The 12,973-nt window shown below is 46.8% G+C and overlaps 1 protein-coding gene across 1 annotated transcript in view; it reads left to right on the forward strand.

The window, feature by feature from the left end:
- Positions 1-12,973, forward strand: part of LOC129380230 (uncharacterized) — a 37,641-nt gene continuing 24,668 nt past the window's right edge. Inside the window, exons 1-5 of the mRNA XM_055071961.2 lie at positions 1-4; positions 76-135; positions 2,798-2,810; positions 5,358-5,461; positions 12,103-12,534. Coding sequence (XP_054927936.2) covers positions 1-4; positions 76-135; positions 2,798-2,810; positions 5,358-5,461; positions 12,103-12,534 — 613 coding nt within the window. The remainder of the gene's footprint in view (positions 5-75; positions 136-2,797; positions 2,811-5,357; positions 5,462-12,102; positions 12,535-12,973) is intronic.

The following is a 12,973-nucleotide window of genomic DNA, read 5'->3' on the forward strand; positions in this document are numbered from 1 at the left end:
ATGGGTACGTTAATGTTACGTTGATTTACGCGGACTATACCATCTCTGATCTCCCCGCTTCTTTTTGGTTTCCAGGAGATTCGTCTAGGATCGAGTCTGCTATGTCAAGCACTGTGGAAAGTTCAGCGATGTCGGGTAAGTGTGATGTTCATTTCGGAAACTAGAATTACGTTCAGAATGAACTGTGATATGAGTAGCTGATCGTTATCTGACGTAATGGTTCTGCGCGAACCCGCAAGATGGAGAGAAGTATTTAAGGGAAAATGAGACATCCACCTAATCGTAGCAATCACTGCGAAGGAAACCCAAACGGGTTCCGCGAAAGAAAAGCCTCAGAGTTGAAGGAAAATTGGTTCTGGTTCGGGACTCGAAACCGGGACCACCGCCTTTCCGGGGCACCCGCTCTAACATCTGAGCTAGCCAGGCCGCTAGCAGATAGCAGGGCGAAGTCGAATTTGACAACAACTCGAAGAAAAGGCAAGGGTTTGACGTAATCGCTCTGCGGAAACCCGCAAGGTGGAGAGAAGTAATTAAGGGAAAATGAGACATCCACCTAATCGTAGCAATTGCTGCAAAGGAAACCCAATTGCTACAAAGGTTTCCTTCATAGCAAGATCTACGACTAAGTGGATGTCTCATTTTACCTTAACTGATCGTTATCTGTATCGACATACGTGTTTCACGACACGCGGTGAACCATATCCAAACCGGATATCATTTAAGATTACATTAAACCATGACGTTTTCGAAACCGTGTAGTAAATCATAAGGGATGCCACATATAGTAAAGCGCTTCGGAATAATCTTGACTGCCTGTTGGCTCTTCACTATGCGCCGAATTCTCTTGACGTTAACGTCTCTCACGTTTTGTTCACATCGCAAAGTGATCGCCACGACAGGGAGCCGCACCCGCGACCTCGCGCTCAGCCGCAGGTCGCCTTAGCAACTCGGCAACCGTGGCAGGCGCGCGCAAGATTAGCACCGACTCTGACAAAGCCAACTGTTCGCTGCTAATGGATGTCGATTAGGGTTAGCCATCTCGGATAGGCTGGCCGACGTTTTCATGCAAACGCCATCCTCGACAGAAGCGGCCCTGTCAGTCTTGCCCAACTAATTTTATGAACCAGGTGGAACGTCGTCACGTGGTGTCGCTGGAAATTGGCACTGAATGCGGGCCAGCTGTCTAGTACCTCCACTTCATTATCTTCGGCGCCAAGCAACATCATTCCACTATCTAGAGTCTAGATCAGTCTCTTTGTCAGTGTCAGTTCTGTCGTTTGTCAAGAAACACAGGGCAGCCACTGACAAGTATAAGTTTATTTTACGAAAGTCCTGCCAGCCTATCTAAGACACTTCGCCCTGCCTGATGTGTTTTTAATTTGTTTTTAATGATATTAGTCTTCATAGCGTGCTCTCATATGGCGACAGCTCCATTTAATAATTTTTTTATTGAAGGGTGGAGCCTTCTTACCATAAATTCGGTTCGATATGCAACGTATCGAGACGTTGATACATGCGCACACCACCACTTGCAACTGAATTTTTTCTCATACGTTTTCATTTAGGCATTGGTTTCAGCGAGATGTCGAGTAAGTATTGTAGCTTGTTTATTTATTCATTTATTTTTGCCGATAACACCACCGGGCTGCGTATAGTAAAGAACAAAAATAGGAAATAAGCTGGTTCTCATTGAACAAACAAGGCAGATTAGAGCACAAACCACGGGCAGCCCTACAAGCATTGAGTGATATTTTCCAAGTGTAAATACAGGATGTCACCAGGCATCGAGTTTGGAATTGCGATTCCTAGAAATAGCAGTCGCAATATTTTACCGTCTTTTTTTTTTTTTTTTTTGTCTGCAGAGCATGCAAATTCTTTCATAAACATTGACGCGCATTTCCGACGCGGAAAGGAGATACTGCGCTCTCTTTTTCTGAGAAATCCTTAGGCATTCACAGGTTTCATAGCAATGGTTATATCTGAACTGCTATTTCACATTACGGTGCACTTTCGCCATTACCCCTGCAGTATAAGCTAGCGGTTAAAAACGTTTCAACAGACATGTCAACCGTAAGTGCTTTGATTCCACTTAGTATGTTCAAAAGGATACGTATGTATTGCTTGCGCAGGAAATTATATAGGTGTAATGAGACTTTGTCTGCGCAGGGGGTTTATTAAGACCCGCCACTAGACGCATTGATACTCGGCAGGAGTAAATACTTACGCAAACAAATCATCACGTACAAATTACGGCACTTCGTACCGATCGAATGTCCTCCATGTTAAACCAGCGAATCTTCAACAATTCAAAGACTAAATCCTTATTGATGAGCTTCCTGTTTCACAACGCTAACGATAAGGACCCACCTGTCTGGCTGTCATTGACTGCACGCTTGATATGTCCCTACGTGCTGCGATTGTTGGTTGCGCACTTTCTCCCTGATAATTATTGTCACTGGTTCAATAGGCAAAAACGTTGGTGTTCGTAAATGAAATGTGCACTTTCGATTGCAATCGACCTTCATATTCCCTGCTGCATTCCGTGAAGTAGGAACAGCAACGGTGTTACGGCTCGGCCAGTCATTCAACGCTCACCCCAGAAGAAAGCTGTGTACATCTTTACTGCGTTGTGTGTCTCGAGCTGTTCAATACATCATTTCAAACGCCTGCCTTTTCATTAGGACAAAACATGGTGTTGAATTAATTTCTCTAGCTCAAACTTACGTACTTTCTCACTATATTGTCGTTCTCAAATGCCATATCCTATCTCACCCGTCCTTTCTTTATTATTTTTTAGGTGTGGATCCTGGGTAAGCCGTAATACGGAGTTGTCGCGAGAGTATTGCGTGATCTGCCTATGCGAGTTGCCCTAGTGACGTCGTTATAGCAGAGAGTTGTGCAATCGTACAGTCATTACTGATCGGGCTGTTACCATATCAGGGCTCTAGCACCGCTCGCGCACATCGAGGTCGCTTGGCGCTTCCGGATCCTAAACCTTCCATCAAAACGTCTATAGCGTGGCATCCCTAAAAACCTGCATAGTAGCTCCGAAAATCCCAAAGGTATTGCTGATATATATATAGTTTTTTTCAAATGTTGGAACGTAAAACGCCGAATATTACGCGACACCTTGCTCGGCACGTGTGTCTCTTAACCCAACTTATGCATATCATGGCTCTACATTGGATAACGTTAGCTCAGTACTGTTCCTGCTTTCGATGCTACATGGGGACGATCATGTACGAGCGTATCCCTTGTCTAGTGTAACGCGGATTTAGCTGTTCAGGAGGCTTATTAAGTCCCACCACTAGACGCATTGACACTTGCAAGGAATAAAAACTGTACCTCTCCGTTACTAAGAAAGAGTCATAGCTCGATGACGCCGCCAGGTAGCAGCACTCGCATGCGGTCTCGAGCGGTGTTGCCTATCAAAACACCCTTGAATGAACAAGAGCAGGAGTAAGGTGAAAGATGTGGTGGTTCTTACTAAACAAACAGGTAACCAGTGGTTGCCATGGGCCAGTGAAGGGCCCCTGACACCTGCTGAGCATTCCACGCACTAACTCGTTGCGGCCGAGCTAATGTGGAAATAATGCAAAAAAAAAAATGAACAGAAAACGATAAGGACGAAGAACCAGGGCATTATAATCCCAGCCGCGGCGGCCGCATTTGGATGGAGGCGAAATGCAAGAACACCCGTGTCTCGTGCGTCGGGGGCACGTTAACCAAATGGAGGTTGTCAAAATTATTCCACATAATCTCATAATCATGTCGCCATTTCGGCACGTAAGGCCCCTTAATATAATTTTGTAAGCGTTCCAGGACAATCCATTTCACTTCTTTCAAATTAATACCATCTGCGTGGCCCAGTCGAGCCAGGCAAACGATTTCTCCTTTCGCACTGACAGCGCTCGGTTGGATTCATGGTTCCAGGTCATAGAGCAAGGAAAAAGGATACGAGGGAGCTTCGTCTCCCAATATTAAAGCCTATGGTCATAAAATATATAAGTTATAGATCATGGAAACCATTATTATCAACGACAGCCAGGCGCGAGCGGCGCGTGAGCTAAGGAACGACTGGCTAAGGTCGTAGCCGTCTACACGAATAGTAAGTTCTCGGTCCTCAATAAGTAGCCGTCAATAAGCTCCCCGTACGGGTCATAAGGTTGGGACAAAGGGCCAAACGGTAAGAGTAACACTTTTATTTCTGTCGATTGCGTTCGTTATTTGTTATATACCTACTTATTCGTGTACTCTGAAATGTTGCTACTCAAACGCATGGAGGTGAGAACCAGTCAAGGTGCCTGATCGGCAAGTAATTTTCTTTTCCGCGATAGCAATTGTATGGACACTCCAGGAGCATTTCTGCCGTCGCCGTCGCCGTGAGGTTCCGCATAAAGTCGAAGGGCGATAAAATCGTCACCGCGCGCCGCATTCTGTATGCGCGAGTGAAAGCGCGCAAAGGTGAGCCGGCAAACGCGGCTCATTCTCGCGTGTGAGAGCGAGGAAAGGCGGGCCGGAAGCGCGCCCTCTCCATTCGCAGGCGAGGCATGAGGGACAGGCGAGAGAGGGTTGTGTAGGGCGCTCTTTTTCGGCGGATGCTGCTCACAGCGCAGCCGTGCGGACACCGTATCTTAAAAGCGAGCTGCGACGTGGTCGAAGTGCGCTCACGCGTGGGCCTATCTTCAAAGCGGTCTGCAAGGTTTGCTGAGTGCGCGTAGTGCTGGTAGCTTCGTGTGTGTTGTGCTTTTGACGTTTCGTTCGCGTTGAAGCGAGAGATGCATGACGGTCGATTCATTCGCTGCTGCTGCCGCGATTCCTCACTCCAACATTCTGACCGCGATTTCCCGCACTCATAGAGCTAGATGGGTTCATGCTTACCTGTGCGCGCATGACACCATACTTCTTAATTCAGTTAAAACACGTTGGTAGGCTAGTTAGTTTGAATACATGAGAGAATGTGTAAGCGCCATGTAGAAAGAAACAGACACTCTCTGTGTGTCTGTTCCTTTCTGCGTCCTCGTTCATTCACGCTTACGCATAATATAATTGTTAATTTAGTTATTGAGCGAATGTTTACAAGTTTATACGCCTGATAAAACTACCATCCTTTCTTCGCGCAGCTATTCACTAATTTGCTATCGCCATCCGTGCTTAGCTTTCGGGTGAAACTGCAACATTTTTTTACCCCTTTATTTTCATTGATGCACGAATAAATTTGATTCATCGATTTATTTATTTATTATTTAATTATTGATTGATTGAAAGGGACATTACTTCTTACCTTATCACAATGATCTCCTGCAGAAGCGTAAAACTGTTTCGCTATTTTTGAAGACGTGCGAAATACCTTCCAGGGAGAACGAGAACCGGAGCACAGTTGTGGCTATTGTAGTCTGCCTGATGTTCCTGGGGATAGCCTTCGTGGTGATCTTCCTCCTCGTTGGATCGAGTGATTCCGGTAAGGACAGAAATTATGGATGAGTCGACTCTTTCCTTTCACAAAACCAAATAAATTCAAATTTACTAACTCTTTCTAAAGCAAGCGTATCGGAGGCTTCTAAGAGAGAGTTCGATAAGAGAGAGAGTTCGTATTAGAGAGTTCGACGGAAGCCCGTCTGGTCGGAATGAGACGTGACAAAGAAAGATGTACACCGACCAAGCAAAACTTATCTGAATGTAAAGAATGGAAGCTCGTTTCTTCGAAAGGCCAATGCCGGCTTGGAAAGGGTTCAAGCCGCCAGTGCCCAACGTTGCTCCAAACAAACGGTGCTCCACAGCATTCATGAACGCAGGGGGGTAACCGCCTGACGAAAGATCTTTCCGGATTATCATCACGTCGAAATTTGAGTATTTGAAAAATTAAAATAAATTATGGGGCTTTACGTGTCAAAACCACTTTCTGATTATGAGGCACACCGCAGTGGAGGACTCCGGGAATTCCGATTACCTGGGGCTCTTTAACGTGCACCCAAATCTAAGCACACGGGTGTTTTCGCATTTCGCCCCCATCGAAATGCGGCAGCCCTGGCCGGGATTCGATCCCGTGACCTCGTGCTCAGCAGCCCAACACCATAGCCACTGAGCAACCACGGCGGGTAGAACTTAACTCTTCAGGTTTCGCGCAAATGCGGCTCGCACGGCCCAACAGGGAGGAAACTACTGACCTCTCGTGAGCTTCAGGGTGCGCAGACAAGAAGTACAGGAACCGGCCAGTGTGTGTACTCTTTCTGAAAACGCTGAAAGAAAGCGCACCATTGCTTCTTTTCACCAATACGTCAAAAGAAAGCCAGTTTCTGGTCCATCTCCATCTCAACCGTGAAATGAATGGAATCTCCTTGATTGTTTAGATGCCTGGTGAAAGCTTCCAAAGCGCAGCACTTGATTAGCCAAAACAATCGTCAACGTAGCGTAGAAAAATTCTTGTCGATGGGCTGAAAGAAGAGAGCGCACGACTTTGCAGCCATGCCATTGTCAGGTTCGCAGCGGTCGCCGACACTGAGGACACCATTGCTGCGCTGTGCATTTGCTATTAGACGGTCTTATCGAAACAGCAGTAGGTCTGAGGAGACTCTTCAAGTCGGGGACTTCAAATGGGGACCGTTCTGGTAGAGCTGGATCGGCGTCGAGAGCAGCAGCACACTTCCTCGGCCATGTCAGTGTGAATGGAAGTAAACAGACAAAAACGTCAAACGAAACCATCACCTCGTCGACGTCGTCGAGAACAAGATCCCGAACTTTTTCAACGAACTCGTTGGAGTTGCGCAAATGCGTTGTACCTTTTCCGACTGGAGAGTACAAAAGTCTATGCAGAAAGACGGATAGCTTGTACAGGGGGGAATGGGTAAATACCAGTATAAGTCGCAAAAGGGACATCAGGTTTGTGAATCTTTGATACGCCATCAAGCGCAGGGGGCGCACCATTACGGCAAAGAAGCGAGTAGCAGAGGGACTTGTGCTCGGTAGAAACAAAGTGGAACACCTCCGCTAGGAGTTGTTCCACACCTCGGCTCTGTACCTTCAAGGTAGGGTCCCGGGTGCGCCGCACATAAGTGTTCTGATCGTCAAGCAGGGCCAGCATTTTTATTTTCTACTTGGCCGTATTCAGGAGAACTGTGGCATTCCCCTTGTCAGCAGGGAGAATGGCGATCTCAGAGTTGTCATGAAGCCGCTCGACAGCACCGCGTTCCTCAGCACGAAGTGGCGAAGCAAATTTGCGCTGCTGCAACCGAGAGAGGACACCGATAACGCGGGTGGGGGCCTCATCCCGGTGGGACTGATGAACTTGGATGACGGCGTGCTCCACGGCGCAAAGCACCTTTCTCACGTCTAGGGCAGGAGCAACACTGAGGTTCAGGCCTAGCTCAAGAAAGGAGGCGTCAGAAAGATCAAGTCTGTGCGAAGACAGATTTTGTACCGCCACAGTCACGCCGTGGTGGACGATGGGGTTTGGCTGTGTCCGAGAGCCTGTGAAGTTTGACTTCGTGCGTAAACTTGGCATAGAGTGTCCGTATATTGGCCTCCTGATTGGCGTGTAGCTGGATGCCAGCACAGCGGAACTGAAAGCGACATCGGGCAAAGAACGTCTCGTTTTGAAGTTTCTGAACTGTGTTCCGGCAGTCCAGTATCCTTGCTTGCAGCAACAGCCTTTCTGCCTTTGCGACGACGCTCCGGCCGAACTTGGAAGGTACAGGCCGGTTCAGTCACAGAGAACGAGAGATGAGTCCCATCCTTTTGGAAGACAGGTTAAAGTGAAGGTGTCCATTAAAAGCTGCCACTCGCGTTGTCAAAGAAACAAAACGGCGAATGTCGGTGGTTACAGCTTTCGTGTACCGTATAATTCTGGTCTGTATGAGTGCCGCATGAGGCTTGATGGCAATGACATGTGCTTCGACAAGGCCGGCCCTAGTGGACAGCCAGCCATTTCAGTTCGGCGTCAATAAACGCCCGATAACGCTTGCTTAAGCGGAAGTAAATTAAGCAGAATTTCGTTTTAGTCGAATTCTATTCGCTGCAATGTCCAGTGTGCAATTGTCGGGAGTGGCAAGGAGGTAGCGCATTTACGTAACCAGATGAAAATTAAGAGGATGCGTGTGATCCCAACGGCACTCGCTCGCTTGGCTTACGACGTGAACGAATATCTGGTGCACCACAATGGGTCGTGAGAGAGCTGACTGGCTTTCTTGCAACAACTGGCATGGCAATACCTTACCTGAGTAAAACTCTTGCTTGGCCTAGTTGGTTCATGCTTGAAGTAGTAAATGCAAGGCGCAGAAGACCAGGACTCAAGAAGAAGAACACGGCTTCAGACGCCGGTTCAGGCGCCGACAGGCGCCGGTCCTGTCGTTTGTGTTCTTCTTGAGTCTTGGTCTTCTGCGCCTTGCCTTTACCACTTCAAACTTACCTGAAATGCCATACTTGGTTTTTCTCTACCATACTACTCTTCTGGCTGAGGCGCAGCACAAATTCATCAGCAGTATCACTCACTACTGATAGTAGCCGAGGATCATCGATGTCCGGGTCACATGATCTGTCGTCGGGAGTGCTACTTCTGCCCAATACTCCGGTAGCTGCACGGCCGGCAATGCCAAAGACTCGAAGAGTGCATGTCAGGCGTGACAACAGGGGTGCTGAGAACATGGAGTAACCTAGAACATCAGATGGGATAAATGTGTCCATTGATGACGATGATGATGACGATGATGATGAAGGTAACATTTATCGGTATCCCTTTTGAAATGGCGCAGGGAGAAATGGTACCGTAGCTTGCTTGATTTCATCACATTTTACTGCATCTCTCACTATCTAACCTTTTTCTCTATATCTGATCTCCATCTTTCCTTCCCAGCGTTTGCCCTGACTCCGGTTCTATCAATCCTCTCGTTGATTTTTTTTTTACATCAATAGTCTAATCGCCCCTTACTTATCTAGCCTCCCGACCACTTAATTCTTCCATATTCTTTGAATACCAACGCTTCTCGAAGGAGGACATTCCTTACGGGTCTCGTTGGGTGGATATCTTGGCATTCTGTTACGATGGGCGGAGTCGTCTTTTGCTGCCCACTCATGCCTAATCCTGTGGCGCATATTTTCTCCGGTATATTTTTGGTTCAGGCAGCCAGCTCGGGCCTTAAATAGCAAGGCACTTCTGTTTGCGTTATCATACAGATTTGTCTCTTCAGGCTTATTTCGCGCCGTTTCCGTAAATCTCCGTGTTCATTTTTGCTTCCATACTTCGCATCGAATTTACTGTTTCTGTTTCTCATGTTTTTTCACGACTTCCTGTGGTATATTTATGCTTTCAGTTACAGTACTTGATTACCGACTTCCTTGACCTTTTCCGTTATTCCGTGTCCACGCTTTTGATGCACAGATGGTTGTGCATTTGAGCCGACCATTTATTTTCAGCCATCTTCCTTAGCCTTTCTTCAAAACGAATCTTGCTCTGTGCTTGCCCCTGACTTCAAAAGAAGCCTAACCCGAGTCACCTTGCACTGCCTTTCTTTGTTTTTTTTTGGGGGGGGGGAGGGGGGGATTTACCGTAGGCCCTGAAATTCAGTCGGCCCACCACCGTCTGTTTATTCTGCAACCTTCGCTCTGGCACGGTTACCTTTTTCCGAATTCCTCGGATCACCTCGTGTGTATTGTAGCCTCAAAGCAATCTATGTTTTGTTATTGCTGCATTCCGCTACCCTCTAATTTTTTTTTATTTTGGTAAATGCTTGAGTTGGGCCTTTCCTTCATTAATGTATACACCGAGGCATACATATTGCTTGACGATACGTTGATTTGGTGCCGCTTTATCACTCGTCTCTTCATTAAAGATCATAATCCCCGATTTATCTGCGTTAACATCAGGCCTAGATTCGTCGCTGCACTGTCACTCATATTAGCAAGTTTCTGTAAATCACTTGCATTGCTCGTTAGGAGCACTACGTCGTCCGAATACATCAGCCCAGCCACATCCTGTTGCACCTTTTGCCCATCATATATGTAAGACATAGTAGTTCTGCGGAAACCCGCAGAATTGTAGCAATTGCTACGAACGGGTGGATGTCTGATTTTCCCTTTATTCATGGATGTAAGAGATCAAAATCTAATTTACTAATTTCCAGTCGTCTTCCTACGCCCTTGACATGAATCGTGAACAATATTGGAGACAGATGATACCCTTGCATCAATGCTTAGTGAGTTTCCGCAACGTGATTGTATCTCCGGCCTTCCTTTACGATTTCTACTTCTCTAGGTATGTGCCTCAACGGCTCCACGAAATCATCGTCCATGTCCTCTTTCTTGAGAATATTCCATAACAATTATTTGTCTACGTTGTCGTAAGCTCCTTCACTATGTTGAAATGCTATCCATAAAGGTCTATTCTGAGGTACTGAAATATGTATGCCCACCTGAGCACAAAAATATTCTCTGATAAGCACCGGCCTGACCAGAACCCATTGTGTAGTTCTAGTATCATTGTGTAGTTCTAGTACCTGTTTATGGTTTCTCCATCCAATTGGACAGCTCTAATGTTATGGCTTGCATTGTCATTCTATATTTCACCGACGTTACTGTAACTGTCCTGTACGAGCTCCTCTGACCTGTATCACCTTTACCCTTATACATAAGGTTCATCCTGTTTTCATGCCAACCAAATGGATTTTGCTTCTTTTTAATCGCTTGCTGCATGACATTAGTCAGCAGTTCCTTGCTCTTCAGACCCTGATGTTTGATTAGCTGTATTGAGGTTTCATCGGATCCAGTGGCCGTGTTATTAGGTTCGTTTTCTCCTCCGTTATTTCCTAGTAAAAGCTTTCTACGATACATTTTGATCTCTAAGGCTTCTCTGTTCCGGCATCTGTTCGTGCCTGTACTACGCTTTGTTTATTGTCCAAGTTATCCCCAATTACATCTCTGGTGTGCGGCAGCTCGTCGTCTCCTTCGCAGACGTTACAGTTTAGATCCCTTATAGCCATTAGAAAACATATACTTGAAGCTCCGGATGATCTTCCATGGTTCCAGAATATTTTTGGTGCACCGGTATATTCGTTCTTCCCGGTATATAATATATATACATATATATATATATATATATATATATATATATATAGAGACAAACGAGAAGAAGGGGGGTTACTGAGGGGCCCCATTTTTACTAGTCCTGTCATGATAAGTCAACAAACACTGACATCATGGACAACATAGGGAAAATTACTTGCGCTTAATAAATCAAATAAACGCGATAAATTACTTGAACTGAAACTTGATAAAGAAACAACTTGCTGCAGGTGGGAAACAATCCCACAACCTTTGCATAAGCTTGTGTGATCGCTCCCCACCTGCGGAGTAGTTAAATTCTTTCATGAATCAAGGACGAACGTAAGAGCCACGGGGGACACGTACGCGGGTGCTTAGTGGAACAAGTTTCTGTGGAAGGCAGTGTTGTGCTTTTCTTCTGTACAGTAAACCTTGAAGCGCATTTAGGTTACGGCAGATATACTCCTCTCTCAATGCATTTCCAAGACACCAAAATATTATGAAAATTATTTTAGATAGCATAATTTGAGTAGACTATTTCAGTTACGTACAAGTCTGACCTACCTACTCGCTAATTTATCCCGTCACACACAAAAGCGCTGTCGCTGTTGCAACCGTGCATTCAAGGTACCGTTGTGATTCAATGCATAAAAGAACGTTTTGTTAAAAAGTGAGTGGACCAACCGTGCATTTTCGTGGTGACATTAATGGCTGATCTCTCCAAACTGGTGTCATTCTGCAAATCAAATCGAATTAGACACGCCACGAAGACGCAACCGCTACAGCTTGTAAAGTGCCATATGTGCCATAAAGTACTTAATCAAGAAGTTAAATCGCGATTGCCTGTTACTTAGTTAAATGTGTGTTTCGATTTCGTGTGTTAGTAATGCCCACCTTTCACAATAACCTAGTTGAAGGTCTAGAATTGCGTTAAGAGCATCAGCCGATTTTTAAGGTGTCTGTAAAACGGAAATAATTGTAACCCAATATAGCCGCAGCTTCTGCGTCATTCTTAAACTCTGTCAAAGAAGCATTTGTACGACGCCGCACTCTTGCCCTTGTGACCCGTAGAAGACGCACAAGATGACTTCGGCAACAGCGACGGAGGTGGCGTTGGCGGTGTTAGCGGTGGTGGTGGTGGTGGCGGCAGCAGCCTCCCTCCTCCGGTACCAGTTCCTATAGGAGCTAAAACACCAGCCTCGACGACCACGCCTCCATCAGTACTACCAGCAAGTGGACCGAGAGGACCGGTACCTCCATCTGGGGCACCAGTTCCGCAACAAGGGGGACCAGCGTCGCCATCTGGGGGACCAGGTTTGCCACAAGGGGGACCAGCTCCCGCATCTGGGGGACCAGGTTCGCCACAAGGCGGACCAGCGCCGCCATCTGGGGGCCCTGTTCCGCCATCTGGAGGACCTCCACCTCCACCTGGGGGACCAATATCTCCACCTGGGGGACCAGTACCTCCACCGGCAAGACCAGTTCCTCCAGCGGCGCCACCGAGTGAGCACTTGTTTCTTTTTTTTTCTGCGTTCATAAATTTTGATAACGACAGACACATGGTGCAATTAACGGTGCGATTCGTCGACTGTACACGTCATCGGACGAAGGGATTCACCCGGTGTACGAAGATGCGGAGCACTCGTACAGGCATACGACCACTCTTCTTCAATATCCCCGCAGGCACATTTCGCGCCGCGCTATGCCTGCGCATTTACTTTTCTTCCGCCGAAAATGACAAACCAATCAACTGCGCGCAAAGGTCCTTCGCTGCGGTACAAACCGCATCACTGAAGCACGTGCATGCTTGCCAGTGGCAGACACACGGGTACCCCGCAACGACGAGCGGGCCGCGTTTTGTGGGCATCGTCGTCAGCCACTGATTGTAACACTGTACTTAATAAGACTAGCTCGATGGCCGGTGGACCGGCAGTAGACGTCG

This window comes from Dermacentor andersoni, chromosome 7 (assembly GCF_023375885.2).
Source record: "Dermacentor andersoni chromosome 7, qqDerAnde1_hic_scaffold, whole genome shotgun sequence".
Classification (NCBI taxonomy): domain Eukaryota; kingdom Metazoa; phylum Arthropoda; class Arachnida; order Ixodida; family Ixodidae; genus Dermacentor; species Dermacentor andersoni.